This window comes from Microcaecilia unicolor, chromosome 4 (assembly GCF_901765095.1).
Source record: "Microcaecilia unicolor chromosome 4, aMicUni1.1, whole genome shotgun sequence".
Classification (NCBI taxonomy): Eukaryota; Metazoa; Chordata; class Amphibia; order Gymnophiona; family Siphonopidae; genus Microcaecilia; species Microcaecilia unicolor.
In genome coordinates this window covers 276,562,938-276,586,221 of record NC_044034.1, presented here as the reverse complement: position 1 = coordinate 276,586,221, position 23,284 = coordinate 276,562,938, and the positions used below count along the sequence as shown (strand labels likewise).

General features: G+C 45.6%; 1 protein-coding gene across 1 annotated transcript in view; it reads left to right on the top strand.

Moving 5' to 3' along the window:
- Positions 1 to 505: 505 nt before the first annotated feature.
- Positions 506 to 23,284, top strand: part of PRPS2 (phosphoribosyl pyrophosphate synthetase 2) — an 82,470-nt gene continuing 59,691 nt past the window's right edge. Inside the window, exon 1 of the mRNA XM_030201594.1 lies at positions 506 to 743. Coding sequence (XP_030057454.1) covers positions 622 to 743 — 122 coding nt within the window. The 5' untranslated portion in view covers positions 506 to 621. The remainder of the gene's footprint in view (positions 744 to 23,284) is intronic.

The window sequence follows — 23,284 nt, the reverse complement described above, 5'->3', positions numbered from 1 at the left end:
ACCACCACGCTTTATCAAGGGGTCACGGAGGGTCCTGTCTTTTGCACTGGTGCTGTCTTAGTGTAGTTCAGCACGTCATGCGCCAGCTCCTCCAAATGACACAATGATTTAAAATGTAGAACAAATTAGTACTCTAACCAATGAAACCAATACTTCCTCTGTGTACATCCGTATGCTGCACAAGCCAGCATGTTTGAAAATAGGTGAGATTAAATAAAAATGCTACCAACAATAAAGAACAACAAGGATGCAGCAACTCAGAAGTTTGCTTGCTTTGTTTTTAGTGTACTAGATGACAGCTGCGCGGGGAAGAGGAAAGAAAAGCTAACCTAAGTGACTTCAACTTTATGACGTCATCCCGATTCTTTAAGACCCTTTGTTTTTATCTAACCTCTTTGGTCATGACCTGGTTCCCTCCCTCCTTCTCCAGCTAGACAGGCGCACGCGCAGGGCAGGCAAAAGAGGGCGCGAGTGGCCGGTTTCCGGCGCTTGCGCATGATGCAACGTGTGCGTGTGTGTGTACGAGCGCCCGCCCACTGCCCAGCATCCGTTCCCCGTCTCGCTTCCATCGATCGGCTGCGGAGCCCCTTCCTTCCCGCCGAGCTCGTGCAGGCAGGCGCCATGCCCAACATCGTGCTCTTCAGCGGTAGCTCGCACCAGGACCTGTCGCAGAAAGTGGCTGACCGGCTCGGCCTGGAGCTTGGCAAGGTGGTAACCAAGAAATTCAGCAACCAGGAGACAAGGTGAGGAGAGGAGCCGGCGCAGTACAGGTGCCGAGTCCCGCTTGGTCACTGGGAAGTTTCTGTTTTGTGTCTCATTGCTGTAAGAGGACAAGAATCCGGAAAGTTAGTCATCGTTTCTCGTGCTGTGGCGGGGTGTTCTCGGTAACCGTGAGCCATTACCGTGGTTGGCGCTGCAGTTTGGGAATGTTTACGGGAGCTGGATTTTATTTTCATTTGGGTCTGCAATAGTTGCTTCTTTTGCTGAAAAACATTAGTGCTGTTTGCTGAAGGGATGGTAGACCCGCTGTATTGGCTTGACCTACAAAGAAGCTGTCATGGTAGTTCATAATAACTCTATCATTACTATTATGGAGAGTTATTTGTTATTATTAAAGGCATTAAACCTCCTTTGATTGAACGGGATAGTTTGCGGCTGCTGTCGTGCATAGCGCCTGTTTTGCGGCTGTAGTTGTGTATTTATATATAGTTCAGGTAACGTGTCGGAAGAGAAGCTAAGCTGACTGCGATTCCTCTTCGGAGCCATGTACAGGTGGGGGTGTTAAGGCGGCGGGACTCTCGCAGCCGACCGTAAGAAACGGTTGAGCCGAGCGATATATGGAATCGGCGGAATTCAAGATGCTCTCAATTCTAATGTTATGGGTCCGGTTAAAGTCGGATCTCCCGGATCCATCACAGCCGTGTTTTAGCGTAATAAGCCCGTGCAGAAATGCATGGAGACCTTGCGGGACAAGGCCCTTGTATACCGTATTGTGAAGCCTTCAGCATAGCAGCATCCTAATAGCCCACCATTAAAATGTCTGGTATTTATTATCTCTGAATGAAGAGGATGAAAGGTAACATAATTCGAAGTCTAGTGGAGGCTGTTTACCTCTAGCCTTTATCAATCTTGGCACTAACTTGAGAGGACAGTGGCTTAAACTAAATCAAATCTATACTAAGAGCTGCAGATATGCAGGAAGGCAACATTTAAAGGTAAGATAGAGTAAGCAGGTGAAATACAGGTTATGAAATTCTTTCCAGCCACTGTGTGTATGTGTGCCTAACATGGAGGAGAATGGGGTTGAGTGGCATGAATGGAACTGTACACAAACATTTATTTGGTTTCTAAAGAAAAATAAAATCAAGTGCGATGTGATGTATCAAACAATTAGATGTTGTTGTCAACGAGTTTCAACAATAGAGTGTTACTGTCCCAGGGCAACAGGTTGACAGTATACATGGAAATAATAAGCAAAGTAGTTCTGTCACGTATATATCAACTTTATGAATGCCATAGGGTTCGGTCACTAGGTTTCACATTATAATTTATAATAACTTACAACAAAATGAAATTGCAAGAAAACAAAAATTCACATCTAAATAACTGAAAACCAGCAAAGCAGGGATAAGGGTGTGGCAATGTGGGGAAAAATTATTCCCATTCCCAATGAGTAGTATGTGTGTATGACAGGGAGAGGTGGGTGGACAAGGACTAATGTTCAAAAGATATACCGCCCTGTTTATAAAGCCGCGCTAGTAGCTGCCGATGCGCTAATACCACGCAGCCCATTTACTTTGAATAGGTTGTGTCAGCATTGCCGTGTGACTTTGTAAACATATTAAGAAGAAAACAAGACAAAATATTTGGAAAGGTAGAGCAAGGTGAGCCTTTTTTGTTTCTCGAAGATTTAGGTTAGCAGAAATTTACATGTATACTGCTGTTCTCGTCTGCAGCGCTTTGTGCCAAGGGTCTCTTCTCATGTGGTCTGTGAGGTAGTATCGGATGTTGACTTTCATTTCAGGGGGTGTTCTTGGAGGCTTTGGAAAGAGAGCTAACCAGGAGAGAGGAAACGGTGATGCTAAGGGTGCTGACTGATGATATCATTGCCAATGTAACTAGGAGAGCTATCAATGATGGTGGCTGCAATGCCATTGATTCAGGAAGCTTTGGAGGTTGCAGAGGATATTGGAGGGCAGATGAGTGGGCTGGAGGCTCAGTGGGACCTGTAGTTGGAAGTGGTGATGTGCAGTCCCAGCAGCTATCTCTGGTCTGTATTGGTAAACCTAAAAAAGTTTTTAATTGAAGTTGAAATGGGATGGTACTGCTAAGTTGTCTGGGCAATTATCCATCTTGATGGAATCCTCTATACAGAAAACCAAAAAATTGAAATTGGTAAAGAATGTTTGGATGTTCAGACCAGAGCAAAGGTTGAACTTACTTTTAAAAAGGAAGTTAGCTCAATTGATGGGTACTGTGGACAGTTTGGATCTTAAGGAATTTTTAGAAAGCTCTAACAAAGAAGTTCAGACTCAACTATTCCTAGGAGGGCTTTTACAAGTGCATGTTAGCTTCCACAGGATCCATTTTATTCCCCATAGGCCCTGCTGCAGATAACATGGGCTAATTGTTAGTTAAAAAAAAACCCCAAAACCTCAATGTCCAGTTGGTCTTGGACTCTCCAGAACTTTCTACTCCAGCTTTTCTTTGAGCTTTTCTAGCTTACTTTTCTTGGAAAACAGTTGCTCAGGCCCTGCTAGTACCTGTCCTCTCCTATCTATCTGTAAGTTGGCCCTAAAAATACACACAATAAGTGCTAATGGTATATTATCTGCTTTGTTATTTTGCTTTCTTTCTTTTCTTGGTGTATTTCCATTAAAATTGTGGTCTATTAAAACATTGAGCCATAAAACTTTGAGCCATGAATGTAATTTTGATTTCTTATTTTTAGTTTCCTTTTGTTAAGAATTGGTTTTGTGCCCTGACTAATTAAAAAAAAAGAAAAAAAGTAGTGTTTTCAGTTGTGTTAGTGAAATGAGACAGTACAGAAGTTGGATAGTCTGAGAAGTACATCGATGACCATTAAAAAGTAGAAACGCTAAACCAGGACTTCTCAAACCTGTCCTAGTGACACCACAGTCAGTCAGGTTTCAGGATGTGTGAATATGCGTGAGATAAATATGCATACATTGGAGTTCTCATGTTTATCGATTGTGAATATCCTGAAACCCAACTGACTGGGGGGGTCACCAGGATGGGTTTGGGAAGCCCTGTACTAAGCAAATGGTCTTGTTCAGTGTTCACTGAAGAAAGGATTAAAAACAAACCACAGAATAAAAGTGTACTGTTGATAATGGCATAGATGTTGCATCGTTTATAGAATGTGGTATTTGCAAGGGTCTTGTAAAACAAAAAGTAAGCAAATCTATGAAGCTGCATTGGATGTTAAGGGAGCTCAGAGGCTTTGGATGGTCTACTGAGCTTAGGTCATTGTAGAGAAGGAATGGTTCCATGGGCTTGGAGAAGGGTAGATGGTATATGTACATAAGTATTGCCATACTGGGAAAGACCAAAGGTCCATCGAGCCCAACATCCTGTTTCCAACAGTGGCCAATCCAGGTCACAAATACCCGGCAAGATCCCAAAAATGTACAAAACATTTTATGCTGCTTATCCCAGAAATAGTGGATTTTCCCCAAGTCCATTTAATAATGTTCTAAGAACTTTTCCTTTAAGAAGCCATCCAAACCTTTTTTAAACTCCGCTAAGCTAATGGCCTTTACCATGTTCTCTGGCAACAAATTCCAGAGTTTAATTACACGTTGAGTGAAGAAAAATTTTCTCCGATTTGTTTTTAAATTCACTACATTGTAGCTTCATCGCATGCCCCCAAGTCCTAGTATTTTTGGAAAGCGTGAACAGACGCTTCACATCTACCTGTTCAATTCCACTCATTATTTTATAGACCTCTATCATATCTCCCCTCAGCCGCCTTTTCTCCAAGCTGAAGAGCCCTAGCCGCTTTAGCCGTTTCTCATAGGGAAGTCATCCCGTCCCCTTTATCATTTTTGTCGCCCTTCTCTGCACCTTTTCTAATTCCACTATATCTTTTTGAGATGCGGCGACCAGAATTGAACACAATATTCGAGGTGCGGTCGCACCATGGAGTGATACAAATGCATTATAACATCCTCATTTTGTTTTCCATTCCTTTCCTAATAATACCTAACATTCTATTTGCTTTCTTAGCCGCAGCAGCACACTGAGCAGAAGGTTTCAGCGTATCATCAACAACGACACCTAGATCCCTATCTTGGTCCGTGACTCCTAACGTGGAACCTTGCATGACATAGCTATAATTCGGGTTCTTTTTTCCCACATGCATCACTTTGCAGTTGCTCACATTAAACGTCATCTGCCATTTGGACGCCCAGCCTTCTAGTCTTGTAAGGTCCGCTTCTAATTTTTCAGAATCCTCCTGCGATTTAACGACTTTGAATAACTTTGTGTCATCAGCAAATTTAATTACCTCACTGGTTACTCCTATCTCTAGGTCATTTATAAATATGTTAAAAAGCAGCGGTCCCAGCACAGAGCCCAAGGGAACCCCACCAACTACCCTTCTCCATTGAGAATACTGACCATTGAACCCTACTCTCTGTTTTCTATCTTTTAACCAGTTTTTAATTCACAATAGAACACTACCTCCTATCCCATGACTCTCCAATTTCCTCTGGAGTCTTTTATGAGGTACTTTGTAAAACGGAAGAGGTGGGAAATTAGAAGGAAAATTAACCTATCATTATGTGGCTTTCCACTATTCCAGAATCTGTGGGATACTTGAGTCCATTAACCAGCAGATGGAGATAGAGAAATGGAAACTGAGCCAACACATACCTCTCTTGGCTCCAGTCCAGCTGCTCAGTATTTTCTATTTCCAGCAGGTGGATGGATGTACTTTTCAGCCTCTGGTTCTCAGTGATTTGGACAGCTGGTCCCTAGCTGGTCAACTGGTTCACAGTTGAGCTTTGTGGGTGGCTGGAGTCTGGCAGAGTAATATCTGGAGGCCTTCGGATCACTGTCTGTGGTGCCCTGTGAATTGCCTAAGTTCTCCCTTCATCTCCTCTCTGTTTCTTATGGATAATAACCATTTTAAAAACAATTTTTTTTTTTAATTTAAAAAAAGGAAAGAGGTTCACTGGAGAGTGTGGGACAGAAAGTCCAGAGCCGTTCTCATCTCTGATGAGACTGAGTTTGGGAAAAGCAGCAGGCAGTGGTAAGTGCGACTAAAGTTTGTCTCTGAACCTCTTGGAGGGCTGCAAATTCTACTTGGTGTATGGGAAGGATCCTGACTCACCACTTGGGACACGTGCTGCGCTGGTAACTGCTGGGGTGAATGGCAACTCCTGCAGAGGCAGTGAAACGGTGTTCCCTCTGTGGGATCCACCGGCTGGCATTGGGGCATTGCGGTGTGTACACGCCAGGATCCCGTGGGTTGCGGAGGAAACAGCTGGCAGCAGCACAAATCACCGGGGCTGGCACAGGCAGGAATCAGAACAGACTGGACTAGGATAAACTAACAGACTCAACAAGGCAGGACAGAGGTAACTAAACACAATGGACAACACAAGAACCGGATCCAGACGAGGCAAGGAAAAGAAGGCAAAGGGCCAGAACTGGAACCCAGACAGGACAAGGCAAGACTCGGAACTGGATTAAAACTGGGACTGGGACCCAGAAATGCATGACAAGGCAAAACACGGAAGTAGATTAAAACTGGGTCCAGAAAAGGGCAGGACAAGACAAGGACTGGATCCGGACAGGACTAGACTGAAAGAGACAAGACAAAGCACACTTAGACAGGCAAGACAGGGTAGGAGCTAGGCAACAAGAATAACAGAATCAGGACAATAAACAAGGCAGGAATAGGATTCAGGATTTTCGAACAGGCTTGGCTGGAACAGGATTCTCAAACAGGCTTGGCTGAAACAGAATTCTGGAACGGGCTTGGCTTGACTGGAACAGGCTTCTGGAACAGGATGCTGGAACGGGCTTGGCTGGAACAGGATGCTGGTATGGGCTTGGCTGGAACCGGATTCTGAAATGGGCTTGGCTGGAACCGGAGTCTGAAAGGGACTTGGCTTCGACTTCAGTGGAACCGGAGTCTGAAAGGGACTTGGCTTAGCAGGGAACTGGGACAGAACTAGCTCAAACATGGAGCAGAACCTGGCTCAAACACACACAGGAACAGAACGTGGCAGAAACAGAGCTCAAGAGCCAGGAAGCAAACATGGCAGGCAAAGGATTAAGCAGACTAAGTGAAGACAAACAAAGAAGCAATGTGCTTACCAGCACCCACAGGTGGATAGCAGTGAAGTAATCAGGTATGATGCTGGCTTCTACAGACTCAGAATAAACAGACAAGAACCACACACGCAGGAAACAGAACAGGGACTACAGAAACAGAGCTTGGCTAAACACAGAGGTTGGCTTAAACACAGAGCTTAACTATAACTAGAGTCAAAAGCAGGGCTAGACTAAAAGCAGGAGCCAAGGGTAAAATCAAACAGATACAGACACCAAGGGCAGGGTATGGCTGTACAGCCAGGCTTTCAGGAAACAAGATTCAAAAGCAAACTCACAGAAACAAAGGAAAACATTGAAACACAAGAGTCAGAGAAACACAGCACAGGCCTTTAGGAGTAAAACACTCAGGAACAAAGCCAAGCATGGATATGATCTAAACAGGTAACACAAGATTAAGAGACCTCTTGCAAAGGCAACGTAGGAAAGCTCCCTGGGTCCTTATAAAGGAGTAAGCTGATGTCACAAGTAGGAAAATGAAGCAGAAGCAGGGAGACCAAAGCGAGGCTTGGCTAGCAGGAAGAACAACAATAGGAAAAAAAGGCAGACTGGAGAGGTCACAGAGAAGCAGTAGGTTTGAACATAAGGGCACGGCCACAACCGTGACACATGGCTCACCTCTACTCATTAGTTCCGGAGGAGAACGATAAATTGCAGCTTCCCAGGGTGGGTTATGGCAGTGATTAAGAAGACCACTTGCCGGTGGAAGGGAGCATTGCACTAAAAGACCTATAGGATAGTAAGCTAGAAGGCTCGCTGAAACAAGACTTTGAAGTGGCCATTTGGGCCTTCAAGCAACAGTGTGCAGCTCAGTCATGGTAAGAGCATGCTTGAAGTGCAATCAGCAACATAAGACGCCCAGCTGGAGCTGGGGTTGGCCTTGGCGGATGCTGTTTGACATGTTACGGGTTACGTCCTGCAGTGTCTTTGGTGTCACAGCACATAGTCAACTCTGGTTGCAGTGGATGCAGCGTTGGTCACATCTAGTTAAACTGCCCTTTTAGGGCAAGTGGCTATTTGGAGAAGCTCTCAGTAACTTGATGAAAGAACTGGGGGAAACTAAGCTGCCGTGGTTGCCGAAGGATAAGCCTAAAGCCTCTGGCCATCCGTCTTCAGGGGGCTCTCCATTTCGAGACAGCAGACTGTAGTGGCCTGGTCATCAGCAATAGGGTCAGAAGTCTTGCTTTAAGGCACACCAGTCTTCCTTTCATGTGGACAGGAAGTCCTCCTTTCAGTCAACTAGAGCACCCAGTGCCTCCCAATCTTTTTTTCAATGATGTGAGACTGGTCCATTCTTCTCATTGTCTGATGGGAGGACATTTTCAGGAAGAGTGGGCCAAAATCATATTAGACCAGTGAGTTCTGGATATTCTTACAGAAGGTTACAAGTTGGAGTTCTCTTGCTCAGTCACTCCTCTCCTCTTGCAGTCTCTCTGTATCGAAAGGGAACCAAGGCAGTTGAGTTTCAGGCCAAAGTAAATTCCTTGCTGGCGTTCCTGGCTATTGTTCCAGTTCCCCAGACCAAACAGGGACAAGGCAGATACTCCATCTACTAAATTATCCCAAAGAAGGAAGGTATCTTTCGTTCGGTCTTAGATTTCAAAGGTCTAAACCACTGTGTCTGAGTGTCCTGCTTTCACATGGAGACACTAAAAGCAGTCATAGTCTTGATTCAAATGGTAAAGTTTCTCACCACCCTTGTTCTCAAGGAGGTGTACTTTGATGTACCCATATGGCTGCCACATCAAAGGTTTCTAGGTTTTGTGGCGCTGGACTGTCACTTCCAGTTTAGGGTTTTGCTGTTTGGACTCGCCACATCTCCAAGAATGTTTAGCAAGGTTATGGTGGTGGTGGCTTCCTTCCTAAGGTACCAGGGAATCAGTTCATCCGTATCTTTATGACTGGCTCATTTGTGTGGCGGTGACAAAGTTGTCCGTGTTCTGCAGTTGTCAGCCTTCCTTCTGCATCAGAGAATCAGTTCATCTGTATCTTGATGATGGGCTCATTCGTGTGGTGGCGACAGAAAGTTGTCTGTGTTCTGCAGTTGTGTTGAGAAGAACAGATTAACTCCATTGCAGATGTTGGCGTATCTGGGCATTCTATTCGACATAGCACAGGAGAGGATCGTCCTTACGGAGCCCAACAGATCAAGGCTGGTTCAACAGATACATCTGCTCAGTCAAGGCAGGCCTAGGGTTTGGGACTACATCCGGGTTCTGGGGTCAGTGACGGTGGCAATGGAAGTGGTGCCATGGGCAAGGGCTCATATATGACCATTATAAGAATTTCATCTCAGCCGCTGGTTTCTGGTATCGCAGAAGTATGACCTTCACCTTCCTTGGACGCTGGTTACCAGGTGGAATATGCAGCGGTGGTTGTCGCCCAGGAATTTGATCGTTGGAGATCCCTTTCCGATAACAGAATGGGAGGTGACAACGGACATTAGCAAGTTGGATTGGGGAGCTCATTATACATTCCATCTTGCACAAAGCACCGGAACGGAACAGGAGTCTCAGTGGTTGGTAAATTGCTTTTAGCTCAGGGTACTGTGGAGTGTCTTATGCATCTTTGCTGCCATTTTAGCGGGGCCCCGGTCCGAATTTTCTCTTGACAATGCGACAGCAGTGTCTTATATCAACAAGCAAGGTGGGACCTGCAGCCATTCAATGGTGGTGGAGATGGCCTCCTTCATGAGTTGGGCAGAGAAAAATCTCTGCTTATCAGCAGCTCACATTGCTGGGTCTTTGAATGTGGAGGTGGACTTTCTCCACAAGCACTCCTTGGACCTGGGAGAATGGAACTATCCGGGCAGGGTTTCCAGCTGATAGTGGACCAATGGAGTTCGCCTCTTCCGGACTTGATGGTGACAAAAAGGAATGCAAAAGTGTCCAAGTTCTTTAGCCGTGGGAAAGAACCGGCTCAATGGGGATCAATGCCCTACTGCAGTGATGGCGAACCTTTCAGAGACCGAGTGCCCAAACAGCAACCCAAAATCTAATTATTGCAAAGTGCCAACAGGGCAATTTAACCTGAATAACAGAACTTTAAAAGCATTTGGCATGCTTTTCAATAATTAATGTGATTTTTGCTGTTGCATGCATGCTGATAACTCCCTTCCCCTCCATCCATGTGCATCTCCTTCCTGTCTTCCCTTCCCTCCCCTCCATCCATCCAACAATTTCCCTCCCCTCCATCCATCCATGTCCAGCAACCCTCCTCTCTCCTCCCGCTCCTGTCTATGCCCTGCATGTAAGTCTTTTTTATTACCTCCGTCGAAGCGGCCACCTCAGAGTCAGTCCCGCCTTCTGACATCATTTCCGCAAGGGCGGGACTGACTGAAGGAACGAACTCATGAAGGGAAGGCTAGAGACAGGTAGGACTTTCAAAGACGCGGCCGCTTTGACGGAGGTAATCAGCACCGGCGGGGAGGACATGCAAGGGGATGTTGGGTGGGCGGGCCTGGAGGGAAAGTGGCTGGGCCTGGGCCCATCCAGGCCCGCTCCTGGCGACGGCGCACTTGCCAACAGAGAGGGCTATGCGTGCCCCCTCTGGCACGCGTGCCATAGGTTCGCCATCACTGCCCTACTGCATCCCTGGCTGGAGACACACATCTACTGTATGTCTTCCCTCCTTGGCCCATGGTAGGCTGCATGTTGAAAAGGATTGTATTGCACTGGGGCCGAATATTTCTGGTTGTCCTAGATTGGTTGTGGAGGATGTGGTATGCAGACCTGATTTCGACTTCTGGATGGGGATCTTCTTCATCTTCTGCAGGTACACGGCCTAGTGAAGCAAGGTCCAGTGGTCATGGAGGATCCGTGCCCATTTGGTCACGGCTTAGCCATTGAAGGGGCTCAGTTGAGATTAAGGTTATTCTGATTCAGTCATTGCTAAGTTGTTTCAGTCTTGGAAATGCTCTGCATTCATGTGGTATGCAAGGGTGTGGAGGATGTTTGAGGTCTGGTGTTCTGAATGCAAACTTTCTCCCTTCTCAGCTTGCGTTCATCCTAGTGTTGCTTTAAGCAGGTCTTAAAGGATTGGCGTTGGGTTCTCTGAAAGTTCAGGTTGCGGCTTTGGCCGGTTTCATGGGCCATTTACAGAAGACATCTTTTGTGGCTCACCCGGATATCATTCAATTCTTGCAGAGAATGGGCTGCCTCTGGTATCGCTTTTGTACGTCGTGTCCAGAGTGGAACCTTTAGTCCTTCAGGGTATGCAGAAGCCTCCTTTTTTGCTGCTTTGGAAGACCTCCTTGAAAGATCTTGCGCTAACAACAGCATTTTTTGTGGCTGTTGCATCAGCACGTAGGGGTTTCAAAGCTTCAGGCTCTCTTGTCGGGATCCCTTTCTTTGCTTTTTGGTGGCAGGGGTCTCGCTCTGCACGATTCCTTCCTCTTTTCAAAAGTGCTATAAGTATTTCATCTCATCCAATCTGTGGAGCTTCCATCCTTTTCGCAGAGAGGATGAAGAGGCTCAGTATTCTTGAAGCTTCTCGATGTGCGTTTAGTCCTCGTTAGATATTTGGAAGTCACAAATTAGTTTTGCAAATTGGACAGACTGTGTTTTTTTGGCAAACAGAAGCTTGGCTTTATGATGTCCAAACCCACAATTGCTAAATGGTTGAAGGAGACTATAACAGCTTATTTGCTTGTGGGGAAGCAGGCTTCTTAGGCCTTGGCTCATTCTACGAGGTGTACAGTGTCATCCTGGGCGGAGACTACCTTACTATCTCCAGCAGATATTTGCAAGACGGCGATGTGGTCATCGCTGCATACCTTTGCCAAGCACTACAGAGTGGACACTGTGGCCCACTCAGAAGCCAATTCTGGGGCTTGGGTCAGGGCAGCCGCGCCAGGATCCCATCGACTCTAGGGATTGCTTTTGAACATCCCACGGGTTCTTGAGTAGTGGGAAGCCGGAAGGAGGAATTTAGGTCTAACCTGATTTTCTTTCCATTAGTCCTTCTGTCTATTCCATAGGCCCGCCTGAGATTTGAGATGTTTAGTCATTGCGAAGTAATTGGTCAAATAACAGCTGTCACCTCGTATGGTGCTTCATTCATATCTCTTGTTCTCTACTAGTTGTTAAGAGATGAGAGGTCCATACATAATTTACTCATCTGGTTATTGTTAGGTTAGCGAGTTGTTTAAGTTGGTTGTATTTACTCTTGAGTCTCTCCTTACTGCTTTTCTATAGAGCAGGACTGGATGCCATGAGAGATGTCTCAGCTCAGTTTTCAGTTCTCTATCGTCACCTGCTGGTTGATGGGCTTAACTATCACACAGGTTCTGGAATAATGGGAAGGGCCAATTTTTCCTTACCCCATTGTGGGTGTGTTAATGGAAAGATTCATAAAGGAAATAGGTCTTGAACTAGGCTTTGTTATTCGAACAGGGATTTTCAACCCAGTCCTCAGGACACATCTAGGCAATCTGCTTTTCAGGATATTCACAATGAAAAAGCATTAAAGATGTATATGTATATTTTATGTGGGCATCCTGAAACTTGATTGGTGAGATGTGTCCCAAAGACTGGGTTGAGAACCCCTTTCTCTTTGTTTATAGGTTTGGATTGGAGTAATGGGGAAAGGAGCAGATTAATCATTGTGGTAAAATATGTGCATGACAGTTTAGTACAAAGTTGGTGCATTCATATTGTGAAGAGTTTGACTTTGAACAGATGCAAAACATATCCTGAATATTGCTGTAGGCATTTATAGTGCAGTTTTTGTGTAATAGCTGGCAGGATAAACCATACAGTATTTTTGTTAAATAGATTTAAGAGGCTTATGTGTTGTGTATATATATATACATATAGATAATAAAGCACTGTGCTCTTAATTTGGCAGCTAGAACATGACAAGATCTGGTTTTTTTTTTCTACTTCAGTCTTTTTCATCTCCTGCTTGGTGCTGTAAGAGGAGCTGCATGAAATGATATTACCCAGTAGATATTTAAGGGCAGAGGAAGCAGATCATAGCACAAAGGACAAAAAAGAAATCTTAACTGTATTGTACTGGTGCTCTGATACATCTGTCATACCAAAACATTTTAGGGTAGTCACTTTTTTTTTTTTAGGTTGATAGTACAAATTCTACTTCAAGAACTGCAAACTGTGGATAAGAGGGAGAAGAATCACTTAGGGAGTGGCACTTAAGAGAGACCTTTACATGACCTTTCTTATCTATAAACTGTGGTAACAAAAAAATAGAACCTGAATTCTGACACTGACTAGTTTGACCCTGCTTGCTTAAATAGAAAGTTGAATTTTTTTTTCTTTCCTACACTTCAGTAGGCATGAAAAAAATATTTAGAAAAGCTGGTGGATTTTTTTGCTGATACTCTTGATTTTTTTTTTTTTTTTACATTAAAAAAAAATGTTCTGTTCTCTTTCCTTCCATGTTCTATACCATATTTGGACAGTGGCTGCAAAGCTTTTGAGCCTGAATCAGCAGAATAATTTTAGGTGCCTGGGTTTTTTTCCCACTGCAGAGTAATCATTGAATAGTAAGATTTTGTGGCCCTCATACTCCAAAGCCGCCTTCCTTGAATGAAAGGCCTTGAGCAGCATTTCCTTTCCCAACCAGTTCAGAAAGTGTGCTATGGCCGTGCATGGTTTATTTTCGCCCTCTCTTCGCACTCTGATCCTGTGTGCATGGTCACATTGCCAGGAATCTGCTCATCCCTCGACTCCCAATTGCTTCGGTAGCCATGTGCTGAAGAACTGATACAAATCAATGTCTTGGATTGACTCCGGTAGCCCAATGACCCTCAGGTTATTACGGCGGTTTCTATTTTCTTGTTCCTCCAACCTCTCTCGTAGAGCTGCGGCTTCTTTTTGTAATGCTAGTATTTGGGTCGCCATGCCCTGCGAGACATCCTCTTGTGCTGACACTCGCTGCTCCACCTCATCAAGCCTCCAGGTCTGTCTATCAAACTTTTCATTAATCTCATCCACTGCTGATTGAATCTTGTTCAGGCGGTCCTCCAGTGCTGTCGCTACCGTCAGGGAAATCTCTCTGGCCCACTCTCCTGCCTGCATTGCAATTGGTTGTTGGGCCTCTCGTTCCTCTGCCATCTTTGGTGCTTTTTTTGGTGGTGCGGTTTTACCCTTCAGATCTCTCTGGCTTCTCGTGGGCATACCCTCCGCCGAAGTGCTTCCGATTTTGCCCTGCCGATTCCTGGCAGAACTCTGGGCTAGACGCAAGTATTCAAAAGTTACTGGGGTGTTAATATCTGTTGTTTAGCTGGTTTTTAGCTGAGATTCCACGGAGCTCACCCTTCCTGCTGCTGATGAGGTTGCAGGCATCACATGACCCCCCTGTTACTATGATTATTGATGATTTGAAGTTATACAGCCCAGGGGTGGGACATGGGTGAAGGGAGTTAAACGAGAAATAATTGTTGGCGGCCTATTTTAACAATTTCCTGTTTCTGTGCTATAATTTGCATGGTGAAATACTCTTTGTGATGAAACAATTGTATTTCTATTGGTTATATTTGAGTCAACAATACAAATTGATGAAAATAAACATCCCTGAGCTGTCTTCTGTTGTGCTACTAGTGCTTTTAAGCTCTTCTCCCCCCTCCCCCCCCCCCCCCCCCCCCCCCAGTATGCTGTGATACTATCCTTGTTCTTTTTCTGAACTTGTTGCTCTAGTTCCTGGGGAAAAAAAAGTTGTATATAAATGGAAGAAAAATAGGACTGGTGAAGCCTGTTTCTGACTTTCCATGCACATAGTCATGAAAAGTGAACAAAATTGTGACAGAGAAGCAACTATATATCACAGGATAAAAATGAATATGAAGTGATCAGGGATCTCAGGATTCATTAGAGAGAAGTCAGCTAACTTGGGTTGTCATCCATCAAACACCCATAAAAGCCTCTATCACATTATCAGTGATATGATTACTTTTTATAGATACATCTAGATAGCAAAGATTGTTAGTGATTATCACAGAAGTCATGTAAAAGCAGTAAAGCTATTCCAGTACTTTATATATTCTACTGCAGTGCTTCCCAAACTTTTATCCAGTATGATCCCATTTAAACACACAAATTCATATTACCCCAAATGAATGAAGGAAACAAAATTAGACTTTGACTCCATTCCCCCTGATGGTGATGACACAACTGGTGTCAGTCAGTGTAGAACCATGTGTGAATTCTGTACCCACAGACCCCAGTATTCTGCATGGATTTCCAGTCTTAACAGGCAGCCTAAAGAGGAAACATTCACTGACTGATGGGCCTTATTCTGACTGCCACTGTTGGACAGAAGTCACAGTGGAGGACCAGAGGGAGGGGGAGCAGGTTTGTTTCTGTGACCTTATCCACTGTTGTCACCCCATTTGGGGTCTTGGCCCAAAGTTTGGAAACCACTGGTCTACAAATTGTGGCAAAGACAGAAAATGAAGTAGTAAAATGAACCATTCTAAAATATCAACCCCCCCCCCCCCCACCAAAAAAAAAAAAAAAACAGTTAAACATTTATCGTCCTGCTAGACCAGTCAGGTTATGCCCCTTTACCAGCAGATGGAGGCAGGAACTTGAAGATTTCAACAACGCCTTGTTTTTGGCTTGCTGAAATATCATATTTCATATTATTTAAAGCGATTGAGTTGGCTGCTGGTAGTATTCAAGATGGTATTCAAGTTGTTGATGATCATTCATTGAGTATTATATCATGGTATTGCTATATATTTGAGAAATACGTTTAAGCGCTATGTTCCATCGAGACAATTGCAGTCTATAACTGCTGGAAATCTAATTGTACCTGCTATTAATTTATTTAATTTTGATATTACAAGGACCCTTTGAATGGAATCATTTGCCAGCTGGTCTAAAACATGAAAAACATTTGCTGACATTTAAGCACAAGTTAAAGTATTATTTGATGTATCTGGCTTTCTTTGCTCCTGCTGTGTAAATAGCTTTCTGGTATTTTTGGAGTTTTTTGACTTTTGCTGACCATGGATTTTTTTTTTTTTGTTATGTAGGTTGTTTTTTTTATTTTTTCCCTTTTATGTAGGTTTTCTGAGTGTATTTTGTACCTCGCTCTGGATAAGGACAGGTTATAAATAATAAAATCTAAATCTAATTTTGATGACATTATAAGTAGTGGTGCAAACAATAACCTTCAGTATTTCTCAGCGTCCAGTAGGTGGAAAGGTGTAGTAGATCTTTGGGGGGGGGGGGGGGGGGGGGGTCACATTTTGGGCCCAGACTACCTGGACTGGTGCAATAGGTTCTTTGGGGTTTTTTTGTCACATTTTGGGCCCAGACTATCCAGGCCTCAGACTATGGCTGTTGGGCTCTGTGGTTGAAGTCTCATTGGGGAGACTCCTAGGGTCAGAACTGTGGCCAACACCACTGGTTGAGTTAAAGGAGGGTTTTTAGTTCCTCCTCAGTGGGCCAGATCCTCGCCCTAAAGGCCTTCACTCCATGCGCCAAGCTCCTTAGGGTCCGCAGGAGAGAGTCAGTATTCCTCTCTTCCTCCCCACCCCCCCAACCGACTCTGAAGTTAGAGAAAAATAATTGTTTTCTTTGGGGGAGGGGCTAATGCTGTTTCTCCCCAACAGGGGGTACAGCTTGGGGGTGGATGGAGAGAGAAAGTGGGGCAGAACAGCAGGCTGAAGCTTGGCGGTCTTGCCCAGCTTTACTCAGGCCAGTGGCAGGCCTTTTGTAATTGGGCCCCAGGGCAGCCAATACTGCTTCTTCAAAGGTGGAGGAGGGCTGGGCAGCTGTGCTGGAGTGGTGGAGCTGGAGCATTTTTTTAAAAAACATGCTAGCTGGCAGCGCTGTGGGGGCACGGTAGCTGTTTCGTTTTACCTTGTGCATGATGTGTTGAATTCTGTGGGGAAGCTATGGGGAGCACCCACATTCCTCCCTTGGGGCTGGAGCACACCAGACCCACTTGTTTTGCCCAGCTCCAAGAGTTTAGGACTGTCTGCAGTTGCTCAGGTCCATAGTTGCAATACTGGAGATTGTTCATGAGTGAAAGCCCATGTGCAGGCTCTGATGCCATAGTGGCCTCCGCAGTTTCAGCGGTTCAAAGTCCAGCTTCCTCTGCCAGCGGCACTTCGGCTAAAGAAGTGGTTGATCCCACTGTTTGGAGAGCATGACTCAGGATTGTCCAACAGACCATAAATTGCTTGGAGGAAAAAGCTATTTGTCTGGCCTTGTTTCACCTCCTTCCTCTACTTCAGGCTTCAGTGGTGCATGTACTGTCTGACAGCCACCATGGCTGTAGCTTATATCAATATAGGTATTGGAAGTGCAGATGGATGATCTTTGTACATGGGTAGAGTTGCACTTGCTGGCACTCTGTCTGCCCTCACTGCATGGGCTGCCAAACGTCCAGGCAGATTTTCTCAGTTATCAGACGCTGGACCTGGGAGACTAGGACCTCAGTTCAGTGGCCACCTGACCGGTGGTGGAGTGCTGGGGAGCTCCAGGTTTCAACCTGGAATCTCGCCAGAATTCCAGATGCCCTTGGTTCTTCAGCCTGAAGAAAGTCTGGTTGGCAGGATTGGATGCTGTGGTGCAGCCCTGACCCTGTGTTAAGCCCCCCCCCCCCCCCCTCCAGTGATCTCTGGTAGGTTGCGTGATTGATTTTACAAGATCAAAAGGCACCTGCTTTTGGGCATTCTGGCTGTGTCAGATTGGGCTTGACATCCTTAGTATCCAAATCTGATTTGTCTCCTAGTGGTTCCGTGCTACCCTTCCCAAGAAATCTAAGGCTCTTTTTTCCATGGTCTGATTGTAATGGATGATCCAGGTTCCTTCTGGCTTATGTCCTGACCATTGAAGCTCAGTGCCTGAGAAGCAGAGGTGTGACTATCCTCCACATCTCAGGCCTATATTGGGGTCTGGAGGGTCTTTGAGGCTTGGTGCCCTGACCAGCGGGTTGTACTCGTGGCAGGTGGACATTTCTAGTCATGTAGTCATGCTTCTAAAGCAGTCTGGATCAAAGATTGGTGCATTATTCTCTGAAGGTCTAGTAGTGGTGCTAGCCTGCTTCAGAGGCAAAGTTGGTGGGGTCTCTGTTGCTGTCCTGCCGAATGTAATGCAATCTTTTGTGTTGGTGGTTAGGTTGATTTTCCCCCCACCCCTGCTTCAAGCAGTGGTGCCCCCAGTGGAATCTCTGTTGTTGTCAACCTTTGTCTGGCCTCTTAAAGCAGTTTTCCTTGTAACTGTCAAGTTAGCTAGGAGGATTTTGGAGCTATAGTTGCTTTCTTGTATTGACTCTTGTCTTTTCTGATGCTGTTTCAATGTGGACTGTTATGATGGTTTCTTCTTTTCACTTAAACCAGACAGTTTCTTTCCCTGCTTTTTGGAAGTCCTGAAGTGTTGGGAGTCTTTCAGATATAGGATCATTTTGTTCTGTTTCATGGTCCTTCAAGGATTATGTGGCCTTGAAGTCTTCAGTTGCATGCTGGATTTGCAGCTATTGAGTCGGCCTACATTCTTCATGGAAAAGAGGTTTGAATGAAAGGAGAAGGGAAGCCAGAGAGAATTTGAGCAGAGAGGATGGGGTAGGATCGAATGGAGCTGTAGTTATCATGGTTTTAATAAGGCTACCTAGGTCTTTAATAGTAAATTAAACTGGCTAAAAATGCTGCAAGGAAACGCTGAGATTGCTGAAGGGGTGGGAGAGGGAGGAAGTGTTGCTTGTGAAGGAAAAATATTTAACAAGTTAGTAATTTTATTTTCAAAGTGGGATGCCAAAATCTGGGCAGATGGCGTCCTTGAGGATCTTGGTGAGGAGCAGTAGCTTGTAAGGGATCTGGAGAGTTTTGAAAATAATGGAAGTTAAGATGCCGTGAAATAGGTCTTTGTTGTTGTTGTTGCTGCTTCTGCTGAAATCCCAGACTTATATGAAGAGGCTATACTTTTGTAGATAGAGAGGCTAGAGGGTGAAGGATGATGACTTCTGGTCAGCCTGTCAGAGCAGACTATCGTTGGAGCTCTTTGGTGTACCAAGAGTTATGAGGTCAAGTATGTGTTGTATTGCTGGACTGAATAGAAGCAAGAGTGTTAAAAGAAACTGAGAAAGCTGGGAGTTCCAAGTCTGTAACTGGTCAGGAAGGGAAAGGTCTGAGAAAGAGGAATAGTCCAAGCTGAAGTGATAGCTTTAAGATCACGGAAGGAGGTTTTATGAATTTGGGCTGAATGCCTTGGAGAGTGGATTAAGTAACTGAAAATGAGGTTCTCCCAAACCCCACCTGCCCCAGAAGTGACATCAGTATGCTGTAGCTTCATTACAATTGTACCACCGGTGCACACTGTGTAGGCGCACACCAAAGGAGTGCGCACAAGGAGCAGGTCTGAGCATGCACACCACCAGCGTCTCCTTTGTTGCTTCTATCATTACTAGCCATTGAGCCCGTGAAAACGGGCTACTTTTGGAATGGGGGGGGTTCCGAGGCCCCCCCCCCCCCCCGGAGTCGCTGCCGCCGCCCCTCCACCCGGCCCGAGCAGCACTGTAAACTTACATCAGCACGCAGCAGCAGGCACATCAGCAAAGCTGCCGTCGGGGCGGGCTTCCTTCTCTGCCTGTGTCCCGCCCTCGTGTGACGTAACGTCGGCGAGGGGCGGGACAAAGGCAGAGAAGGAAGCCCGACGGCAGCTTTGCTGGTGTGCCTGCTGCTGCGTGCTGATGTAAGTTTACAGTGCTGCTCGGGCCGGGTGGAGGGGCGGCGGCGACTCCGGGGGAGGGGGAGCGGTTCCGACGTCTGCAGTATGCCAGTAGAGACTTCCCTCTCTGTCCCGCCCCCATCATCACGTATTGAAGCGGGGGCGGGGCAGAGAGGGAAGTCTCTACTGCGCATTTGCGAGTGAGTACGGTCACTCGCCCTTTATATGTTCGATGCTGTTTCTTCTCCTCCTCAGCATCTGTCTTGCCTCGCCTATCCCAGTCATTTGGGGCCAGCGGCCCCTCACTCTCTTCCATGTCTTCGAGTCAGCCAGGTAAGACAGCTCTCCCATATCCCTTTACTTCCCTCCTGTCCCTCCCTTTCAAACTCCAACACCTTTTTCCTGTCAGCCAGCCTTCAGAACTGCTGTTCGGTCCGTAGCAAACACTTTCTCATCCATGACCTTATTCTCTCACACAAGTTTGACCTTCTCTTCCTCACTGAGACATGGTTGTCTGACACTGACACAGCCTATCTCAACCAAGCCACCCCTTCTAACTACCACTAATTGCTGTCCAATTGTTCGGATCACAGAGGTGGAGTAGCAGCCATTCTCTATTCCTCTGAAGTTATCTTAACCAATTTCTCTACCTCTTCCCCCTCAATTTGAATCTCTCATTTTTTTTTTCTTAATACCCCCCCCCCCCCCCCCCCCCCCCATTTTTGACTTTCTATCTACCACCTTCCCCCTCCTACCTCTACTTCCTATCATCTTCTACAATCCTCTCTTATAGACTGGTGCCTTCATTCATTGCACCCTATTATACTAGGTGATTTTAATATTGACGTTGACGATTCTGGCTCCCTGTTCTCCTAAGATCTCGTTGATCTTTTTTCTGATCTTAATCTTACTCAACTCATTCGGGGACCCACCATCTTAGTGGTCACACACGATCTCATTTTAGATACCCCAACACCAAGAGAGAGCCTGAAAGACAGAGTAGAGAGACACAGAGTAGCAGGTAATAAGGCAATAAAAGCAAGCATTTTATTGAGAAAACTAGTAAAAAAAGGCCCGTTTCAGTTTTTAAGGAAACGGGCGCTAGCAAGGTTTTCCTCGTAGTGTGTATGTTTGAGAGAGTGTGTGTATGTGAGAGTGACTGTGTGTGTGAGAGAGAGAGCAAGTGTGTGTGTGTGTCAGAGAGAGAGTGAGATTGGGTGAGTGTGTGTGTGTCAGAATGACAGTGTGTGCGAGTGCATATGTGAGACACAGTGAGACCGAGAGTTTGCTGACCCCCCTTCCCCTCCCTCTTCCACCCCTGTCTGAGTTCCTGAAACCCCTCCCACTTCACATGTGAGTTCCAGGACCCCCCGCCACTTCTTCCCATCCCCTCTCTCCCCTTTTCCACTCCGCCTCCCCCCCCCCTCTGAGTTCCAGGACCCCCTCCCCTTCTTCCCCTCCCCCTTCTTACCATCCCCCCTACCCCCGATCCAGGACCCCCTCCCCTTTCAGTTCCAGGACCTGCCCCTACCCTTCCAGTTGATTTCCAGGAATCCCCTCCCCCCCTTTGTCGTTTCAGGACCCCCCTCCCCACCTCCTGCACGTTTTACTTCCTGCACGCTTCACACAGCCTCTTTTTTCGCTTCTGTTTCAGCTGTTCCTTTGGGGCGGGACCACACGAACAGCCGAAACAGAAGCGAAAGAAGGACTTCCTCCCCTGTCATTTCAGGACCCCCCTCCCCACCTCCTGCACGTTTTTACTTCCTGCATGCTTCACACAGCCTCTTCTTTAGCTTCTGTTTCAGCTGTTGCTGTGGTCCCGCAGGGTGGGACCACACAAACAGCCGAAACAGAAGCGAAAGAAGGACTCCCTCTCCCCCCCCCCCCCCCCATGTCGTTCATGACCCCCCCTTCCCTCCCCTGTCGTTTCAGGACCCCCCTCCCTACCTCCTGCACGATTTTACCTCCTGCACTGTAGGGATGCCGCTTCACACAGCCTCTTCTTTCTCTTCTGTTTCAGCTGTTCGTGTGGGCGGGACCACACGAACAGCAGAAACAGAAGCGATAGAAGAGGCTGTGTGATGCGGATGACGTCGCTGATCTGCTGCCGGAATCAGACCACGGAGCCACGGCCCCAGGCAGAGACCGAACGTTGGCGGTGAGAATTATTATATAGGATATTTCAAAAGAAGTCTTAATGTTGTCAAATGCAGATAGTATTGTGGTTACTAAATGTTATATTCTTCAGAAAATTCTAAAAGCAAGCCAAATTGAAGGGGCACCAGAAACATTGTAAAAAGGAATGAGATGCCGGATTTAACTGCCTTTCTAGAAACAACTTTGGGCAGTTTCACTGAGAGCTCTGCCCTAATAGTTTCTTTTGCATCAGAATTGGAGAAATCTTTGATATTGAAAACTTACTTACAATAAAGAATTTACAAAGTTTAGATCAGTTGGTGTAAAATTTTCCTTCAATTAGAGATGCTATATTTTAAATGATGTTGTCTTCTATCTCTCATCAAGCAGCTATAAGATGGAATTCTCTGCCTCTAACAATGAAACTTAGTAATATCTATTACTATCTGGACATGACCACTGGGTGGAATATGCCCCAACTACCTAATAAAATCCGCCCCTCAACGCTTCATAGCAGACCTCACATCACACCTAAACTACATGCTGCAACATGATCTCTTTCCTAAGGGCAAAGGCAATATACTACTCACCCCAATACCCAAAGAATCAAAGAAAAAAGCAAATGAAATCACCAACTACCGCCCGGTAGCATCTATCCCTCTGGTAGTCAAACTGATGGAAAGCATGGTAACCAAGCAACTTACCGACTACTTAAACAAATTCTCAATATTACATGGATCACAGTCAGGATTTCGCTCCAGCCACAGCACCGAAACAGTACTAATCACTCTCCTAACCAAATTCAAACATGAAGTTGCAACTGGCAAAAGTGTACTTCTCCTACAATTCGACATGTCTAGTGCATTTGACATGGTAAACCATAAAATACTACTAAACATCCTGGAATACTTCGGGATCGGTGGAAGTGTACGCAGTTGGATCAAGGGTTTCCTAACCACAAGAACATACCAAGGGATATCAAACTCGAATATATCATCACCACGGAAACCAGAATGCGGAGTACCCCAAGGATCACCGCTATTACCGACCCTTTTCAACCTAATGATGATCCCACTAGCCAAATCTCTATCCAACCAAAGCCTTAACCCTTATATCTACACAGATGACGTCACGATATACATCCCGCTCAAACACGATCTAACAGAAATCACAAACAAAATCAAACTCAGCCTGCAAATCATGAACTCATGGGTGGATGCATTTCAACTAAAACTCAACACAGAAAAAACACATTGTCTCATCCTCTCATCACAATTCCACACTAACAAACCTACCAATATAAACACCCCAGACTACACCCTTCCTGTTTCAGACAGCCTGAAAATTCTTAGAGTTACAATCGACCGAAACCTCACGCTAGAAAACCAAGCGAAAAATACTACAAAGAAAATGTTCCACTCAATGTGGAAACTCAAACGAGTAAAACCTTTCTTCCCGAGGGAAATATTCCGCAGCCTGATACAATCAATGGTGTTAAGTCACCTAGACTACTGCAATGCCGGATGCAAAGAACAAATTATTAAGAAACTCCAAACTGCCCAAAACACCGCAGCCAGACTCATATTTGGAAAAACGAGATACGAAAGTGCCAAACCCTTAAGAGAAAAACTACATTGGCTCCCAAT